General features: G+C 41.0%; 1 protein-coding gene across 1 annotated transcript in view; it reads left to right on the top strand.

Moving 5' to 3' along the window:
- Rab3c (RAB3C, member RAS oncogene family) overlaps nt 1-20618 on the top strand; it is a 183659-nt gene extending 163041 nt beyond the window's left edge. Inside the window, exons 3-4 of the mRNA XM_035439138.1 lie at nt 4074-4198; nt 20431-20618. Of these exons, the coding sequence (XP_035295029.1) occupies nt 4074-4198; nt 20431-20618 (313 nt within the window). The remainder of the gene's footprint in view (nt 1-4073; nt 4199-20430) is intronic.
- Nucleotides 20619-20821: the final 203 nt, after the last annotated feature.

Below are 20821 nucleotides of genomic sequence, written 5' to 3'. Positions count from 1 at the left end.
GAAATCAGAGAAACATCACCCTTTACAATAGCCACAGAGAATGTAAAATATCTTGGAGTAACACAAAACAAACAAGTGAAAGACCTATATAGCAAAAATTTGAGTCTTTAAAGAAAGAATTTAAAGAAGATACCAGAAAATGGAAAGATGTCCTATGCTCTTGGATAGGTAGGATCAACACAGTAAAAATGGCAATCTTGCCAAAAGCAATCTACAGATTCAATGCAATCCCCATCAAAATCCCAGCACAATTCTTCACAGACCTTGAAATAACAATTCTCAACTTTATATGGAAAAACAAGAGACCCAGGATAGCCAAAACAACCCTGTACAATAAAGGAACTTCCAGAGGCATCACCATCCCTGACTTCGAGCTTTATTATAGAGCTATAGTCCTGAAAACAGCTTGGTACTGGCATAAAAATAGACAGTTAGACCAACGGAATCAAATTGAAAACCCTGATAATTAACCCACGCACCTGTGAACACCTGATTTTTGACAAAGAAGTTAAAATTCTACAATGGAAAAAAAGAAAGAATCTTCAACAAATGGTGCTGGCATAACTGCATGCCGGCATGTAGAAGACTGCAGATAGATCCTTGTCTATTGCCATGCACAAAACTTAAGTCCAAATGGATCAAAGACCTCAACATAAATCTACCCACATTGAACCTCTTAGAAGAAAAAGCGAGAGGTACTCTTGAATGAATTGGTACAGGAGACTCCTTCCTGAACATGACACCAGTAGCACAGACACTCAGATTGACAATTAATAAATGGGACCTCCTGAAACTGAGAAGCTTCTGTAAGGCAAAGGACACAGTCAACAAGACAAAATGGCAGCCCACAGAATGAGAAAAGATATGCACCAACCCCACATCTGACAGAGGACTAATTTCCAAAATATACAAAGAACATAAGAATCTAGTCTCCAAAACACCAAACATCCAATTAAAAAGTGGGGTACAGAACTAAATAGAGAATTCTCAATAGAGGGATCTAAAATGGCTGAAAGACACTTCAGAAAGTGCTCAATGTCCTTAGCCATCAGGGAAATGCAAATCAAGACAACTCTGAGATACTATCTTGTTCATGTCAGAATGGCTAAAATAAAAAACACCAACAGTTTATGCTGGAGAGGATGTGGAGAAAGGGGAACACCCCTCCACTGCTGCTGGCAGTGCAAGCTTGTATAGCCACTTTGGAAATCAGTATGGTGGTTCCTCAGGAAAATGGGAATCAGTCTACCACAAGATGCAGCAATTTCACTCCTAGGCATATACCCAAAAGATGCACATTCATACTACAAGGACATCTGTTCAACTATGTTCATAGCAGCATTATTTGTAATAGCTAGAACCTAGAAGCAACCTAGATGCCCCCCCCCCAACTGAAGAATGGATAGAGAAAATGTGGTACTGTCACACTGGAGTACTGCTCACCCGCAAAATAAAAGCAAAAATAGAAACAGAAAAACAATGGAATCTTGAAATGTGCAGGCAAATGGATGGAACTAGAAGAAACTATCCTGATCGAGGTAACCCAGTCGCAAAAAGACATACATGGTATGTAGTCACTCATATATGGATTTTAGACATAGAGCAAAGGATTACCAGCCTACAATCCACACTGCCAGAGAAGCTAGGAAACAAGGAGGACCCTAAAAGAGATGGTCCCCCAGAGAAGGGGAAAAGGACAAGATCTCCTGAGCTAATTGGGAGCATGGGGGAGGGGTGAGGGAATTAGGAGAAAGAGAAGAGGGGAAGAGGAGTGGAGAGGAGGACATGAGGGAGCAGGAAGATAGACTCCCGGGAAGAGTAGAGGAAAGCAAGAAAAGAGATACCATAATAGAAGGAGCCATTATAGTTTTAAAGAGAAATCTGGCACTAGGGAAATGTCCAGAGATCTACAAGGATGACCCCCAACTAACAATCTAAGCAATAGCCAAGTGGCTACCTTAAATGTTCTTCCCTGATAATGAGATTGATGACTACCTTATATGCCATCCTAGAGCCTTCATCCAGTAGCTGATGGAAGCAGAAGCAGACACTCACAGCTAAACACTGATATGAACTCCTGGAATCCAGTTGCAGAGAGGGAGAAATGATGAGCAAACAGGTCAATACCAGGATGGAGTAACCCACAGAAACAGCTGACCTAAACAAGGGGGAGTTCTTGGACCCCAGAATGACAGCTGGGAAACCAGCATAGGACTGTTCCAGACCCCATGATTGTGGATGTCAGTTAGGAGGCCTGGGCAATCTTTGGGGCCTCTGGTAGTGGATCAGTATTTATCCCTAGTATAGGAATGGATTTTGGGAGTCCTATACTCCACATAGAGGGATATTCTTTCACCCTAGACACATGGGGGGAGGGCCTAGGCCCTGCTCCAAATGATATGACAAACTCTGAAGATCTCCCATGGTAGGCCTCCCCCTCCCTGGGGATCAGAAAGCAGATGGGATAGAAGGTTGGGGAGGGGGAAGGAGAGGAGGAGAGGGAGAAGGAACTGGGATTGACATCTAAAACAAGCTTGTTTCTAATTTAAATTAAAAAAGAAAAAGGAAAAAAGAAAACTTGGGCTTGGACCAGAAGAACTCTGACAAAAACCTTATCTGCCTCTGCCTTTCTTCCCAGGAGGGAGAAACATGGCTCCCAACTCACTGCAAGCTCTCTTGCTACAGCTAACAGCCCTTTGCCTTTTCTTCTCTACTTCAGCTGAGAACAGCTCATCTCTATCTTCTATTCAATAACCCTGAAGGACTTGACAATTGTCGGTAAAACCACCTGAGCTCTCCTGCCACTTCTCAAATCTATCCTTTCAGAGTTTAATCATTTGTTTAGATTTCCAGGATTCTAGTGTCCCTCCCTTGGCCACCTACTGGTGATAGGTATTTCCACAGATCCTATCTTGCTATTCTCACACAGTAAAAAGGAAGAAATTTAAAGACCACAGCTTCCTCTCCTCTAGACTTCTGCTCTGGATGACAGCACACTGGAACTTTACTTCTTTAACTTTTAATGAATAGCAGGAAATGAAAACATTTTAGGGGCCCCAAGATTGAGAAACATGTCAGTTGGGTAGATTTCTCAGCTCTACCATTTTACTAGTTATGTGATATAAGAAATTATTTAATTTCTCTGTGTCTCATTTTCCTCCACTGTGAACTAATACAACAGTCCTTCCTTAAGTTAGTCTATGAATTAAATGAATAGGTTGTAGGCAAAGCACTTAGATTTCCCATGCTGTTAATATGAGAACTACTACAATTGTTATCTAAATTTCAAAACCAACTGTTGTTTGTACCATGATCCATATACTGGAAGTCTATTCATAGCAAGTGAAAATGTCAGCCAACTATATTGTTATTTTATAGTAATGTGACATGTTTCTTTTAACTATAATGTGTGAGTACGATAGTATTATGATTCTTGTTTTAAAATTATAATTTCCTCTGATTTCTAAAGCCTTTGCTCCGTGTGTGTGTGTGTGTGTGTGTGTGTGTGTGTGTGTGTGTGTGTGTGTGTGTGTGTGTGTGTGATCAAGGAAGTGATATTTTTATTTTCCCTTGTATATGGGTTTGTCACTGGGGGCAGCTGTCTATAGACAGAGGAATCGACCATCTCAATATGCCTGGAACTGAGAAGGTTCTGCAGACACAGGACTTTTACTGCTAAACTAGGAGTCTCTTTTGCCAGCTTAGCCTTACAGCTATTACATAAGCCAATGTAGATCTGTGAGAAGAGGTTGTAGTGGTGCTGATCTCATCAGAGACAAATAGTCCTTGGCACAACATCTGTTGCCTTTACTGTCTCTTTTGCCATGCTGAGGTCAAACACAAAATGTGGCACATACTATATAATTTCATATCCTCTGCCTCTGAGCTACACACCTAGCTTTGATTTCTGTTTCTATCAATTCTTTGTAAGAATCCAAGGAGTGAAACTGTACTGAAATAATTAATTCTAAATGTTAATTGTACCATGATCTTGCTTTCTCTAAGACTTCTTCCTCAGTTTATGCTTTTCTATTTCCTGCTGATCATTTTTGTACTTTTTATTTTTCTTTTAGGTCAACTCAGATCAAAACATACTCTTGGGATAATGCCCAGGTTATCCTGGTTGGAAATAAATGTGACATGGAAGATGAACGAATCATTTCCACTGAGAGAGGCCAGCATTTAGGAGAACAGCTTGGTAAGACATAAATTAAAAAGATAGAAAGCTTGGTAATTGTCACACTGAACACAGTCACGAGAGAGAGAGAGAGAGAGAGAGAGAGAGAGAGAGAGAGAGAGAGAGAATAAAGTTTGTCAACAGACTTTGAAAAATAAGCTCTGTGTAAGCCACACAAGTGCATTTCCTTTTATATTCTGTAGCTTTGGTCAAATTGAGGCACAATTAGAAACAAAAATGATAGCAAGAACTTTGGTCTTAGCTCAAATTAATGGGGAAAAAATCCTAATTGTTATTTCATGAGAATCACAGGTCTACCTTCTTTGTTTCTTCATTCTGTTTTGTTTTAAGCCACACATATCATTTTGCATTGAGTTGAGTACTTTATTGTTTTCAAGTTCCTGTTAAAGATAGTAATAGCACAGAATAGGTTATGTCCTAAATTCTGGGCTTCATGAGACATCAATCATGAGCAATGGTACTGTTTAAAAACTTTTTAAGAGTCAATATCTTCCTTTGAGAATGGGTATCATAACTTCTCCCTACTGAACAAAACTCTTAGAGATAACATCCCATGAGGTGATGTGTAGAGCTTTAGAAATGGCATGACCATCGAGACCAGCCTGGGCTACAAGAGCTAGTTCCAGGACAGCCTCCAAAGCCACAGGGAAACCCTGTCTCCAAAAACAAAGCAAAAAACAAACAAACAAACAAAAAAACAGAAAAAAACAAAGAAAAAAGAAATGGCATGACCATTTCAAACACAAAACATAGTGGAAGAAGAAAATGCCACAGTGAATCAAGTAGAGTTTCAAGAAAGATTGGTGTCTGATTGATCAAGACATTTGTGCTCAACATGTACTCAAAAATTATTCTATGTCTTCTTTTGTGTCAGATATTAGACAGGGTCAAATAATAATGATAATATATGATTGCATGGAAAGATTAAAGGTACATACAGCAAAACTAGCAAGGAAACAAAAATAGGTCAGTGAACAGTCCATGATATAGAAGGCAGAGGCAAGAGGAAAGCAACAGGGCAAAGTGGAGACCAACAGGTAGAGAGAGACCCCACTGCTAGGTGGGGGTGTGAGAGAAGGAATGGGACAGGAGGTAGGAGAAAAACAAGCACAGAAAACACCTAAAGAGAGGATGGGTGGGGCTGGGCTGTTCTGCTTGGAAGAGGCAATTGATGATAGAAGATGACAAGAAGATGGGCTAAATAGTGAGATATATTTAGGATCCCTAGAGAAGGAAAAAATAATTAAAACCAGTAAAAAGCAGATGTGATTTTGTGAGTAAAGACCACAGAGGAGCAAAGACACCAAATGGAGTTAAGCTGAGAAGACAATGAGCAGGAAAGTTACAACCTGGCATGAGCAAATGGATTTATTTGGAGGACAATCCGTGTCCTGCAACCTAGTGTGCACATACATAGAGAGATGGTGAACAAGAGGTCACAAAGCACCTTGACACTAGATGACACTCTCTATTCAGCGTCCACCCCTTTGCCTCTTCTGTAATGATGGCATCAGCTCACATTGATCCCAGTAATAGGTGGAAACCTGACATTTGAAAACACAACCATGTAATGGATGATCTGAGCTTTGCTCCGTTACTGGAAGCATGGGCTGTAGAAGCACAGTCAATTCCTGTGGGTCAGTCTACTGCTGGGAACTCTCAATAGCTGAGCAGAGTCCATTTGCCAAAATTTTCTATTTCCTCGTGAGATCAATGAGCTCATTACACTGAAGACTGGATGGCCACAGGAGTCCATCCATGAGACTTCCCTGCAACCAGCTATGAAAACATTAGTAGACTGATATTTAACCTTGTCATTAGCCTCTATATTCTCTGTCATAGGACCTCTCCACGTGCTGCCAGTGTTTGAGAGTCTTAGAAACTTAGTGACTTTTCCCAGTACCTCAGGAAGATAAGAGTGGACATGAGCAGGTCCTCTATGTAAGAGAGTAGGGGAACCTGGGAGGATATTTCCATCTGACTTCCTTGGGCTCCATTTGCTTACCCTGTATTTATCATCTAGCTGGACATCTGCCTGGGAGAAGAAAGTGCTCCAAGAAGCAGAGTGTCTTTTTAAATAAAGTTCAAAACATAGAGCAACATCAAGAACAATTCAATGTTATTGTCAAAAATGGATAGGTGATAGCTTTATGTTTAACAGTCTAATAAACAACTAGGGTGCTGGAGAGATGGTTCAGTGGATAAGAGCACCAGCTACATTTCCAGAGGTCCTGAGTTCAATTCCCAGCAACAACATGGTGGCTCACAAGCATTTATAGTGGGATCCAATGCCCTCTTCTGGTGTGCAGGTGTACATGCAGATAGAGCACTCATATACTTAAATAATAAATTTAAAAAAAAAAAAACGTGGCTGTTGAGAAGATTAGGTATGGAAGAGATGGTAGAATGACACAAGTACTTCTAGAGATACTTTCAGTAGCACACTCGTGCACATGTGCACCCCCACACACACACACACAGGTACCCTCATACCCTCTCCATTCACTGCACAGATATTGGTAAACGTCTCAAATTGTGAGACAGATGGATTTTATGCTCCTGTGCAAATTCTTCCAATAGTCTCTAATTGATTTTTTTGGCTCTTTAGTCAATAAAACTCAGCAGTTGTCATAGCAACCAGCAAATGTGCCTTCTTGGAGAGTCATTTACCTCCAGTGTGGTTCATTCTCCTCATGACTACACACCCTCTACAAACAACCAGGAAAGACAATTCTAAAAACTAATAACTTTCTTAATCTAAATTACAAGCTTTTTTCAGAGCTTAACTTAAAAAATATTGACAGTAAAATTCAGTTTCTTGGAGATTAGAAATTGTTTTTCCTAAAGGTTATTATCACATATTGTCAGGTGGTTAAGTCTCCGTTATTGATGTATATTTCTATATAGCTTATGCTCATCCAAATGAGGAGACTGGATGAAACTGTACTGTAGCTGAGGTCTTTGTGTTTCTTGGGGAAAAGGGGTGCTCTTGTAAAACTGTTTTATTTTTTAGGTCACCAAACATGTTTACAAAATGTTTACAACATTCTGGGTACTTATCATACAATTTGGTGAATGACCTTACCTTCTAGAAACAGCCATCACAGAGCCTGTGAGTGACAATATAGAAAATTAGTATTTCCCTGCCATCCCTCTCCTGGATGTTTTGTTCCATTTGGCCCTGAGAAGTAGCCCCTCATTATTAATGCTGGTGTTTCCCATCCTTTCACCCTATCCAGCACTGTTTTCCCTCTTCTGGTAGCCGTCTTCTCCTCCATCTGCTTCTTGCATCCCTGGTCCACCACACAAGTCCCCACACACTTCCTTGGAAGTTCTCCTTCTGAGATTTTAACTCGACCTAACAACAGACAAATCACATCCCCAGCAATGAATCTATGGTTAAAATTCAGGTACCTATCCCCCCTCCCCCACCACCATCCCCCACAAGTTTTCAAAGTTAAAACCTAGGAGTTTACATTATAAACAGAAATGTTTTTGACTTTCACATAATACTAATTTTTTCCACACTAATTTCCATAGTAGGAGTGTTTGAACAGGGTGAATCACTGCCCTAGCTGAATATGATCTAGGGGCTAACATGCTTCCCGAGTATTTTTTAAGCATATTACAGTGCAGCCTATAGCATAGAAAATGCTTTGCATTTTTAATTTATGTAGTTAAATGTTGTCAGCTATAAACAGATTCCATCTCATAGCTAAATTTTAGATAAAAAATCATTAAATGTTCAATGAGAGAAAAGTGAAGATAAAACTAAGGATACAATTTTTCTTAAAAGTAATTTACCTGGGAGGAAAAAAATAACAACAAAAAATCATGGCCAGGAAGAAAAGAGTTTGTGTTGCCTTGAAACCAGAGAGAGATGCTCAATACTTTAATTGTTTTTATTATCTCTGAAGGGAAGAAATGCCTTAGTTACCCAACACAAGTCAAAGAAACACTGTGGAGAAATTAAAGTTGCTTTCTGCCAAGAACTAATTATTTTTTATTAATAGTTTGTAAGCATCGAATTTTGATATACTTTAATTTATATTAATATTTCTAATAAAGCAAATAATAGCTAATATTCCCAGTGACTTTGCATTCAAGTAATTTTCAAGGTCTGTGAGGCTGAACTACTCAATTTCAGCCTCTTCTCTGTTTCTACTTCTTGTCCCACAGAGAGACCCTACAACACTTTCAGACAACCACAGTATATAGACACATTTTACCATCTTTCCAACATAGACTATTTTCTTCCCCTTCTTTTGCCATTTAATGAATTTTTGTGTGTTAATTATTTATTTGATAGCCATTAAAAAAAAAACTTCTATTTTGAGGCTGGGAGTAAAAAGTTTACCTTTCTTGTAAAGCTTCAAGTATGCTTTCTAGATCAGAGGTACTTTCCAATATTAAAAATACATAAAGCAAACAGAAGGAGTACCTCGATGTGAGACATGAGTTTATCCTAAAAGAAGGGCTACCTTCAGTTCAGTGGTAGACGGCTTCTTCTGGAAAAGATAAAGACTGTCAGAAAGACACCTTTTACATCTGTGAACTCTAAGCCACGTGTATTTGATAATCCCTAGTTTAAGTAAACAATTCTTTTAAGGGAGTCATCTTTTAGGATAGGGAAAGATAAAGTCATGGAATGAGGTATTCTTTCACACAGCAGCATCCCTAGATGTGTGAGATGGGCCAGGCAGAACATGTCACTGTTTTCCAAAAGATACAGATAAATCAAGGGAGAAAAATCCCAAAATGAGCAGATGAGACTTTCCTCTGTGGTACTACTTCTCTCCAACAAAAGCAAGAGTAGGCCACATTGTCTGTGGGGCTCCAGTGTCCTTGATAAAAAGAGAACTGAAGGATACGAGGCATCATTAACATCCAGTCCGGAAAGTCTATTGCTTTAGTAACCCCAAATTCTGCTTAGAGCTAAGCCTGAGTGACCCCAAGGTCTCAAATTTGTTCTTGAAAATCTTGACTCTTATTGCTAGCTAGAGTAGGAGGGAGAATGGAAGGAACTGTGTGTGCAGTTGTCTGCTTGTGGGAGCTCTGAGTTTGGGGATCTTTGGGCTGACCCTAGACCACTTTCGCCAGGGAAAATAACAGTCATTTGTCCCCGAGGGTTAAGCTCTATCCCAGGCATCATATCGTTGAGTTATGTAATCGATTTTCACTAGATTTAGTTTTATCTTAAAGTCCAGGGGGAAATTTAAGGTATGTGGCTAGTAAGCCTACTTAAACTCTTCTCAAGTCCTGTGATCATCCCCAATGATTCCATTATTCCATGAAAGAAGCCTGGAATAATTAGTAGCCATTGTTAGTAAGAATGAATTCTCAAAAAAAAAAAGAATGAATTCTCCTAAATAGTCTCTCTCATGCTCAAATTTTCTCCTTCAAAATGTATCCAACAAATAGGGGAGATCCAAAACAAAGATTGTGGACTGTGATGTTTTTAATCTGTCCAGTAAGGATGCAGAGAAGTTCCATTAAAATCCACTGAGCAAAAACCAGCAAGCCAAAGATTCTCCCTGAGCTGTGTTAGAGTCACACAGTGAGATTGCTTCTTGATGCACACAGGAGACAGATGCTTCACAAAGAACTTTGGGAATATGACACAGAATGATTTTCATTTGCTCATTCAATCAACCTTTCATTCTTCTGTTCAGTGTTGTTGAGCACTCATCATCGGTTAGACACATAGTTAGGAGATTCTAGTCTACAGAGGGACACAAACACAATGACTTTTACAAGGCAGCCTGTGGGTCTCCAACAGAATTGAAGACCCAATTTTAAGGCGGTCAGGAGATCAAAAACATCCCCATTCAGAGGCACAGAGGAAGGACACATTGACAGTGTTTGCAGCATGCTTGAAGGAAAAAAAAAAAAAAAAAAAAAAAAAAAAAAAAACAGGATTTTTCCAGATGCACAAAGAGATGAAGTTGCCTTTATGAAGAAGAACCTATGTGCTAGACAGGTCTAAACCCATAGAAAAATGACTTATCACTGAGAGGCTATCTACCAGATTGAAGAGACTGGGATTGGCTGTACACTCTTAGGAACCAGTGCCAGATTTAAAGAATAAAATAGCAAGACTGGATTTCATTCAGGCTAAGTACAAAGGTACCATTCCTAAAATTGGGATATTTAATGTTAGACAGAGGAAAGGAAGAAAGTGTTATAGATATTTACCTATATTTCAACATCAATTTTTTACTTATTAGTAGGTTATATTAACTTACAAAACTAATCTTCATGCATTAGAATAGTGTTGAATCTTTTTAAAGCTGGATTACATAATAGTAAATATGGAGAAACCACTGGTTAAACATAGATTGGAGGTGATGGACAGGAAACATGGAGTCCAACAGGAGTGGAGCATTACCTCAGGAACATGGCCAGGGTGTGAATCAGGCATCAGTTCTGTATGCACGACAGCATTACTCAGAGAACATTAAAAAAAAAATCAGGCCAGGACCTTAACACACACACACACACACACACACACACACACACACACACCAGAAAAGCCACAATCCCTGAAAATTAAGCATGTTAATTAATTAAGCATGTTAATGTTGCTCTGATAAACACCATGACCAAGAGCAAGTTGAAGAAGAGTTTATTCAGAGAGACCATGTTGGCTAATCTGGATTGCTTAGACACCTTTTTCATACAAGCCAGGCCAACCTATCCAGGGTGCTACAAGCCACAGTCAGCTGGGCCTTCTCAGGTCAATTAGCAATCAAGAAAATGCCCCCACAGACATGCCCAGAGGCCAGTCTAATGGCCTGAATTGGTCAAATGAGATTAGAATAGCTACATACATGTCAAGGTGACCAAAACTTTGAGAGTCCATTCCCTGTCAACTTGGACACGCATGCACATCACTAAAGCTAAAGAAGCATATGCAGCCCTGAGGACAGACACCCTCCAAGATAACAGTCTAAAGGACCCCATAGTTTGGAACTTGGAGGCTCTTTAGCAGCATGGGGACTTTGTGTATTATGTAATGCAAGTAGCCTCTCCCAATCTTTTGTATGAAATTAAACTTCCTAAAAGTTGCCTCCATTAAATATATTCTTGTATGATAAAATAAATTTATATGAAAAAGTAAGGCAAATCTGTGCTCACATTGTTAATTACAATTTCATTGGTTTGGTGGCCATGTACACGCGCACACACACACACACACACACACACACACACACACACACACACACCTAATATCATTTTATAGTCATCGGATTCTCATTACAGTGTAAATTCTACTTGCCAAGGGTCATTTAGTAGCCACAGCACCAAAACTGAAGAAGCATAAGCAGCCAGTGACAGACACACTCCCATCTTGGTAATTTTTTAAGCTGAGACCATAACATTGCCTCCAGGCACTCCAGTTTAATGAAGATGATTTTCCCTCTTTTCATTTTTTTTTTCCTCCTTGCCCTTGCAAAACAATTCCACAATAAAACCGGGTTGAAGAGTCAGCAGCTCTAATGGGATACAGCGTTGCCCCAATGCCTATTTTTAAAACTCAAACCACCTGCTCCACATTTGCACTGACTGCTCGTCAGCAGTTCTTAAAGATTTATTTAAATCTTAATTGTAGTGTGTATGAAAGAAAGGGGATTGCCAACTTCTGGAATTGGCAGGGAGTCCCAGCAATGCTATTTAAATGTTCTAAGTACCTGGCTATACACAGCTCTCTGTGGAGAAGTGCAGACACCCTACCATTATTTCCCCTGGCTCACATTCTTTCTGGCTAAGTTTTCCCAGGAGATAGAAAAATAGGTCAAGGATACTTTATAATGTGTTTAGTAGGCTTAGATATGGTCACATCCACGTGTTAGAAAAAGGAGCTTATAGGTCCCTTTTTCCTGGTCCTGTGAGACTGCCATGTCTTATTAACTCTTGATCTACGTTTCACAACTCTATGGATCTCTGTCCTCCTTACTGGCAGCCTAAACTCATTCCTAAGGAAATACTCTTTATGAATGGAAAGACCATGGGTCCTATGTATCCCACTTTGCTCAGGATGGTTGTAGCTGATTCTTATGTCCCAATAAGGATACATAGCCCTCCTTTCAAGCTCAAAATCAATTGACTTTGAAAGACAAGAGGCTTAGCCTGGCCCAGGGCACTCCACCCTGTAGCACCTTTAAGTGATATACCCAATTTGCTCTTTGATGTCAGGGCTCAAACTCTTACACTTCCACTGAATGAGTTTCCAAGAGCTTTGCAAATCCCTGTTTTACCCACCACTTTCGTTAGACAACAAAACTAACCGGTGTAGCCTTTTCTAGGCTCCTTCTTACTACTTCTAATCACTATCAACATTTGACCCCTGTAAATCCCTGTTCCTTCCAAGAGCCACAGTGTGCAACATTGTGTTTTCCCTGAAGAGCTTCCAGTCTCTCATCCCATGTGTCCATCCTCTTGTTTTCTTCCTGGAATCTGACTCAGAACCCACATTTGCTCCTTCTCTCAGGGTAATCTGACTGCTGTGCCGTTCTCAATGCTATATGCATATCCAACTAGTGGGGTATTTAAAATATATCCAGTTCCAGGAATAAAGATCTGTTTTCTTTATTCTGGACTCTTGTTTCTGTTTTAAACAACACAAAAGTGCTAAGAACAATGTTACTGAAATTTTAAAGTTGAATATAAGAAATGGAAATGGCCTCATTTTAGTTACCAGCACTGAAAACAAAACAAAACAAAACAAAACAAAACAAAAAAAAAAAAACAAGCAAACAAACAGAACTCATCTAGATGAGTTTTTGGTGTGTTCAGTGTTGAAATTTGGAAGGGATCAAATCCAAGATGGTCTGATGCAGCTGACAGAGGTCCATGTCTGTTTATTAGCTGTGCACACTAGTCAGTGTGATTTTCTTTCTCTCAAAGTAAAATTATCATAACTGGGGGCAGGACAGAATGAATCCCACTAACTTAACTCATGGGGGACTGGTTTCTAATTAAAAATGCCTATTATTATTCGCCCCCAAGAAATGTAAATGCTACACACTTGTGAATACAGATGTGTGTTTGACTTAACCAGGGTATTATGTCCCAGTAAACTTACCAGTAATTTGAAAACCTTAGAGGCTAGAAAAGATTTCAATACACTTAGCCTACCTTACATCATCGATCAGTGGTGCCTTCCCTTCCACATGCTCAGTAAAGTTAAATAAGCCTACATCCAAAATAACTCTAATTTATATTAATGTTGAATATCTCATGGAATTTACTGAATACTGTTCTGAAATTTTAAAATAGAACCATTTGACAAATTGTCAGCCAGACTGTCCCAATGATGTTTTCTCACTTATCTCCTGTTCTAGTCATTGCTTCTAGGGACAGGCTTATGATATTAAGGGAATGCCGTTGAGTAGGACAGACTCACTCATCCTCTTGGAGTGTACAGGCAAAGCTACATCCATGTGGTTTCATACAGACCCTGTCTCCAGCCTTCTAGATTGCAGTGAACAGTGATTGCACTCTTGCCTTTGCTCTTTTCCCTTCCCTTTCCTTTTCCCCTTCCCCTTCCCCTTCCCGTTCCCCACCATTATTCTCTGATGATCTCACCTTGAAAACTTGTGGCTTGTTAGGTCACAGGTAAGAGAGAGATTGTGCCCTCCATGTTGGAAATGTAAGAGACAACCTCTTGAAAGGGTCCCCACCTCCCCAAATGTCATTGGTAAGGCTATGTGGGTGAGTTACTTCTGTAGATTGTTAACTGTGTGTACTCCATGGGTCTGAGTCTCTCCAAAAGTCATTGGCAAGGTTGTGTGGATGACTTGTTTCTGTAGATTGTTAACTGTGTTTACTAGTGTCCCAGTCTCCTCAGAAGTCATTGGTAAGGTTGTGTTGGGTGAGTTCCTTTTGTAGATTGTTAACTGAGTATTCTTTGTGGTACTTACTAATTTTATTCTTAGCCAGAGATTTTCTCTAGTCTTTCAGGCCTGAATCCCAGCACTACATTCTGATGCTGGGGGATGACTTTTCACCATACACATACAAACCATGGTGTTTCATCTGTGAAAGCCATTCAAGGAGACTTCCTTCTCTGCCTAGGCACCACACCCTCTCCTGCCTTTCTCTTTTGCCTTTAACATTAATTAGTTTCCAATCACCCGGATTGGCTTTTTTTGATAAGGAGGTGATTGTTTAAAGGAAGAATTCTAATGACTGAGAGAGAACCTTCATCATCTCCTCTGCCAAAGTCCACAGAGCAAATCATTTGCTTCTGGAGATTTTTTTTTTCTAAATACAAACTATCAAGAGAGGAGATGAATTTATTGCAATTTTCAGAATTTATCACCATAAAAAGGAGACTCCAAGGTTTAATGACAGTCCGAAAACTTGACTATATACAGGGAAAATCCTGACCAAAAGTGAAACAGTCTCGGGATCAGATTAATACTCTGTTTTGATTGGGGAGAGAAAATGCAGGGCAGGGTTCAAGGAGGATTCAGGGAGACTCATGAGGGAAGAGCTGCAATGGGGTAGCCTTTGAGTCATTTACCAGCCGTGGAATGGACAAGCTTGGCAGAAGTGGAGGATTGGATGTGGAGGTGCAGGTCTGAGATCTAGGGAGAAGGTGCAGAGTGAATGCCCAGCTATGGAACCTGGATTTTATGGGTTCCTGTAGGCTGTGCAGACTGAACTCCAGCAAGCTTAGGCAGCCCCTGTCAGTGATAGAATCTGAGCACTCCTGACTCTGAAGGAGGCTAAACTGGAGTATGGAAGGTTAAGGGCAGGAAGGAGAACTTTTCTATGTAGGCCAGCTTTCATCGACACTATATGATGATCCTTGCATAGGTTCTGAGTCCCACCATCTGGTTAAGTGGGAACTCAGGGCATGAAAGACCTGTCCATTTTGTTGTTGTCTATTTTTATCAACATTAGCCTTGGGCTGAGCTCTTGTTCCAGCTTCCGGCTGCTTTCTTTGGCCATTCTTCAGGGAAGTGGGTCAAACCCTCATCCCAACCCCTCCTAAAGTCTGTCTCCTGGCTGGATCCCAACATGGGACCAGCTAATATGACAGTTGGTCCCGCTGCTTTGAAGCCCTTACTTCTGGCCCAACTGTCACCTGCCAGGCAGCACGGTGACCTTTCCCTGCAGCTCTGGTTCATCTGATTCTGCAGGGAAAGTGAAGATGAGATCCTGTAGGTGCAACTCAATGAAGAAATGGAAGATGAGATGGGAGATGGGAAAACATCAAGACTGTGAACTATTGCCTAGGAGAAATGAAATGATTCACTGTGGTACAGTTTAAGCAGTTACAGGGGTGGGGGCACAATTATGAGTTTTCTCTCAAATCTAAAAGATCAGAGAGCCCAAATAGTGGTCAGGACTTCTTTTCTGTGGTGAACAAAAAATATTTAAAAACAAACAAACAAAACCATGCTGTAGTGAACATGGAGTTTTACTATATGGCGTAATTATTAACATGGAGAAGTTTAGCATCATCTACAAAATTGAATAAATTCACTGGACAAAGGGTCTGAGAAAGAAATGTTTCAACATTCAATCTTGGAACCCTGATCATTACTGCTAACACGGGCCAATCACAGTAGGGCGCTGTGACATTTCAGTGCTCCTGGTGGCTGAGTGACAGCCTGCCCCCTCCCTGAGCAGTGTGCTTTTAGCCTCATGGCCCTGTTTGTTTCCCTGTATGCCGGAGTCTCAAAAAGTACCTGGCTTATCTGAGCTTTGCCGCAGAGACCTTCAAGGAACGGGTAGAGAACCATGGCGGCAAGCCAGGCCTCTGTCACTAGCCAAAAGGCTCAGGCTTTGTGTTGCCACTGCTCGCCAACAGTGTCCTTCTAGATAACCGGCTGCTCTTTCATTTGTGCAAAGGCCACAGCAAATGGGTTGGACTTAATGAGTATCTGGGTATGCCCATCATGGCTCTAGAATGGTCAGAAGTTGTTCTTTCTAGGTCAGGCCCAGAACCCCAAGGCAGAAATGTGCTGGCTGGGGTGCGAGCTCTTCTGTATTTGGAGCAATGCTGCCTCTGCCAGAGAGCAGTTGGGAATGTTCTTCTACAGGAGGGATGGGAAAGCGTGGCCAGCTCCCCTGTGTTTCACTGAGAGTGTCCACTGCTCAGCTGATGAAGACACATGTTGTTAAACTTACTAATTGTAGAGCATGCAGCATACAGGACAGGTGTCCAGGGCAAGAAGTTAAAATGGTAGCCTTGTCGGTGGATCTGCCAGGCTTCCTATACGACCTTAGTCTACTTACTGGATCGTGATGAACTGCAATTTCCTTGAATTGGAAACAGTCTCCGGGGTTTTCTAAGACCCTCAGGGTGTCTTCTTTGACTGATGTGTGGCTTCTGCCCATTTTGGTGGGTAAAGGCTTCTGAGAACAAGCTATTATTTTGAGGGAGCTGAGGTAAAAATACCAAGATACTGGGAGGTAAAACCAGAGAGTCCATGGAGCTCCTAGAAGAATAAAAGATCCCATGTTTGTATTCGTAGTGGTGAGGTGGGATGTACTTTTAAACATGCTTGGACATAGGTAGGGGACATGAGTGGCTTCTCACATAGCGCTCTAACCTTTGTGATTCAAATGGGCACAGAAGTCTGGGCTGCATGATAAACCCCCATTTCCCCTGGATTTAAACAACTCAATAACAAAGTACTAAAAGCTGTGATTTTGATCTTGAGCTCCCATTGTTGAAACATCATGCTTTATGGTAGATTTGTGCTGCTGGTCACTGAAAAACAATTTCGTTTTCAGATGTGTCTCTAGGCCATAAGGAGATGTGGCTGCCACAATCTCATCGGGTATTTTAAATTGTTAGAAGAATGTTCTGTTTGGTTTGCTGACACTCTTAGGTCCACTTAATCACCTTCAAATTATTTAAATTAATGAAAGCGTATGTGAATTACTAATTATCCTAAAACTGATCATTTAACAGCAACAAAATAGTAGTTCCCTTTTCAGGGCACATGGAAAGGCAGGGAAGTCTGTAGGTGACTAATTGATACTCTTCCTCCACCATTTGCCAGCCAACCAAGGGAATGTTTAAACAAATCACTCATCCATTTTGGGCTTTCATTTCCTTAACCAGAAAACTAGAAAAATTAATGATGCCAGCTCATGGATGAAATGAGTTAGAAATATTCCAAGTGTTTGCAATATTCTCTTCGACATGCTAACCAATAGACAAATGTCAGTTGGTTGTCATCAACACTGCTGTCATACTTCCCAGCTTGTTTGGTACCTTCACCCACATTTCCCCATTTGAGAATCATAATAACACTGTAAAACAGGCAAAGAAAATATCATAAATCATGAAATTGAGCATTGAATCCATAATTTGCTAATTGTATCAGATCTAGTATGTCAGACCAGCAATAGGGATCAGTGCATCAAGGAACTTGTGGCCAAACCTGGTGCCATGAGTTCAATCCCCAGACCCATCTGGAAGAAGAGAACAGATTCTTGCTTGTTGTCCTCTGCCCTCTGCACATAGGCTACATACATGCACACTCACAAATATACATGACCACATACAATAAATAAACAAAAACAATGAAGGTTAAAAAAAACCTAGCATGTTAACAGCAGGTTGCCAAGGTACTTGGTTGGTAGTCCCCACACTTTCATCATAGGATGGTCCCCTTGCCATACTGGACAGATGGGTGCTGTCATAGTGTGCAGGTCTCCTAGACACTCAGTCCTGAGTAACAATATATTCCTAGGATCCCGAAATAATGTGGAGGAGTTCGGAACATTTTTGATTTTGTGATCAGAGATCATGTTACTGTGCACAACTTAGCAGCAGCATAAGGTGACTTAATGCCCAGAAAAAAAGAGTTACATTTGACAAAGGGAGGGAGGTGTGAATCCACATCTTTCAGCAATGACTGGGTACTTAAGTTTGGCACTTTTCCAGTCACACTACCATGTAACAGAAGTGCTGGCTGACATGATGATACAACTGAAATTAACTGTCCAGGCTTTGTCCCAAATTCAGAATTACTTTTCCTCCAAAGTTTTATCCAAATATCTTACTGCATTATTGGAACATTCTGAAATGATGTCCATCTCCATTGATTCTGGGACAATAACACCAGCACCTAGAAAATAACAGGCTCAAGAGTGCTGAGAATTAAGCAATGACATCGTTCAGAAGGTGCCTGCCCTGGCTTGGTCTGGATCCAATGAGAAAGAGAATGATCCAGCCCTAGGGACTGTGTTGACATTAGAGAATTTGGCATTGCCCACACCACCTGGCCTTGTCTATAGATGAAGAAATGTCCATGTAAAAGAATGACATGATTGTTGTGTAGACAATAAAACAATAAGAGAAATGGAAGCCAAAAATGGACTGAAATACCTTGTTTTCTAGAACCTAATTCTATCCATGATTGGCCTCCCAAGTCTTGCAATAACTCATTTGGATCTTATCACGGCAGCAGCTAAAATGCCATCATTTATTTTCTCTTTCAATTCTCTTTTTCTAGAAAATAAGCATGTTTTTTAGTTATCAGGGGGATTTTGACACAGATGCAAGTATAGGCTATTCTTTTTATTTTGATCCCAGAAGCCAGGCATTAAAAAAAAAAAAAAAATCACTGGATTTAATCATTTTGAATCTTTGTGTCTCCTCTGAGATAGGACCAGATGTAACCAGAAAGATTTATAGGGTGTAAAATTGAGAATGGATTAGAAAAGGCTTTCTGTATTCTGCCCAACACATCCTAAATCAACACACCCCCAGTGGACCAGTCCAATCTCTGGCTGGCCAAGTGGGGAAGTTGCCATGGCAACTGACTGGCAAGCACAGCCAGTGGAATGTGAATGTAAACAATGGAATGATAACATTGTGTGCAGAACTGCCTGCTGAGGCTGCTTCCAGCCCAGGAACATCCTGGAAGTGGGAATTGGCCCTCTAGTTCCTGTCCTCATGCAGTTTTGCTGCTCATTGGAAATGTATTGTTTCCTTTCCCATTGACTCAAAACTTTACTGCGTTAGACAGACAGATGAGGGAGCAGTCAGCCCCACCAGAGAGCTGGGTAATTGTAGTAGCTTTGCAAATACCTGCAGAGCTGTCTGTCACCCAGCTCAAAACTCCAGATGCTCAAACAGGCCTAAGGTAATTCCTGTGACTCTTTAGCGCCACCTCGTGTGCTGTTAGACACTGCACATGAAGCCTATCCTTAGACCCATGACTGGGCAGCCACTGGACAGACAGGAAAAGAGAACATGATTGTATGGGAACCTCACAGTCCTCTAGGTAGAATATGCACAGTGTCTTTTCTAAACCTTTCATTAAAAAGAAAGAAAGAAAAAGAAAACTAATAACTTTGACAGAATGCAGAAATGAGTAAAGAACGAAAGTCAGTTTTAGAAAAGGCTGCAAGGTGGCCCCACAAAACAACTGAAGGGAGGAAGGAGCTATATGTCACCATCTTTCATGAAGAGTCAGTATGTGACTGAGCAGAACAATTCACACTGTGGTGACCAGGACACAGAGCACAGGGTAACTGGGAAAATACAATACCCAAGGACACGCCCTCTTCTCCATAACAAATTCACACCAACTCAACCCCACCTGTACCCTTCACCACCTCATAATAAAATGCCATCAAGGGGTTGATTCATCAAGTCAGAGTTCTCACCATCTAGTCTGACATGCTCAGTGCTTTGCTCCTAAATCAGCCAAGTTGGCAACCAATACTTAAAATTACACCAGGGGCAGGAGCAAGAAGTTAGCGTGAGTGTGCTGCCCAGGGTTCTTTTGTTTTGTTTTTGTTTTTGATTTTCAAGACAGGGTTTCTCTGTGTAACAGTCCTGGCTGTCCCTGAACTCACTTTGTAGACCAGGCTGGCCTCGAACTCACTGAGATCCGCCTGCCTCTGCCTCCCGAGCGCTGGGATTAAAGGCATGCGCCAACACCGCAGGAGCAACGAGTCTGTTCTTAATGATACTCTTGAGTTCCTTCATGGTACTGCTATTTACTATTCAGTTCCTTTCATAAAATCTCTTTGCCCTTGCTGGTAGCATAAATGACTCAGTAGTGACAAATAGGATAAACATCATCAATCCTGCTGTTCATGGTCAGTGGGTAGCTCTTTATGTCCAGCTGCCACCTCAATCTAAACCACAGCATCTCCCATCATCATCACCTCATCGACCCTCAAAACCTTGATTGAGTCCACTAACCTTCAGAAACATGAAATGACAGAGTTGTTTCTGTTTCCTCCAGGGTTTGAGTTTTTCGAAACCAGCGCCAAGGATAATATCAACGTGAAGCAAACCTTTGAGCGCCTTGTGGACATCATCTGTGACAAAATGTCAGAGAGCTTGGAGACTGACCCAGCCATCACCGCGGCAAAGCAGAGCACGAGACTCAAGGAAACGCCTCCCCCGCCGCAGCCCAACTGTGGCTGCTAATGTCTCCCACACAGGAGCTCCAGTGGCTCCAGAGCCGCCAAGAAATAGCATTTATAAATGGTCTAGTAGCCTTCACTTATACTGCCTAATAATTATTTGAAGGAAGTCTTTGATGTCAGTGGCCCATATATGCATTCAAACCTTGAGCAATTTCCTGTGTTAGTATGTGGCAAGCTCGATCTTACGATTGTAAGGATCATTCA

Source organism: Cricetulus griseus, chromosome 2 (genome assembly GCF_003668045.3).
Source record: "Cricetulus griseus strain 17A/GY chromosome 2, alternate assembly CriGri-PICRH-1.0, whole genome shotgun sequence".
NCBI lineage: Eukaryota > Metazoa > Chordata > Mammalia > Rodentia > Cricetidae > Cricetulus > Cricetulus griseus.
Note: the sequence above shows the minus strand (reverse complement) of the source record. Positions and strands in the feature narration are given on the sequence as shown.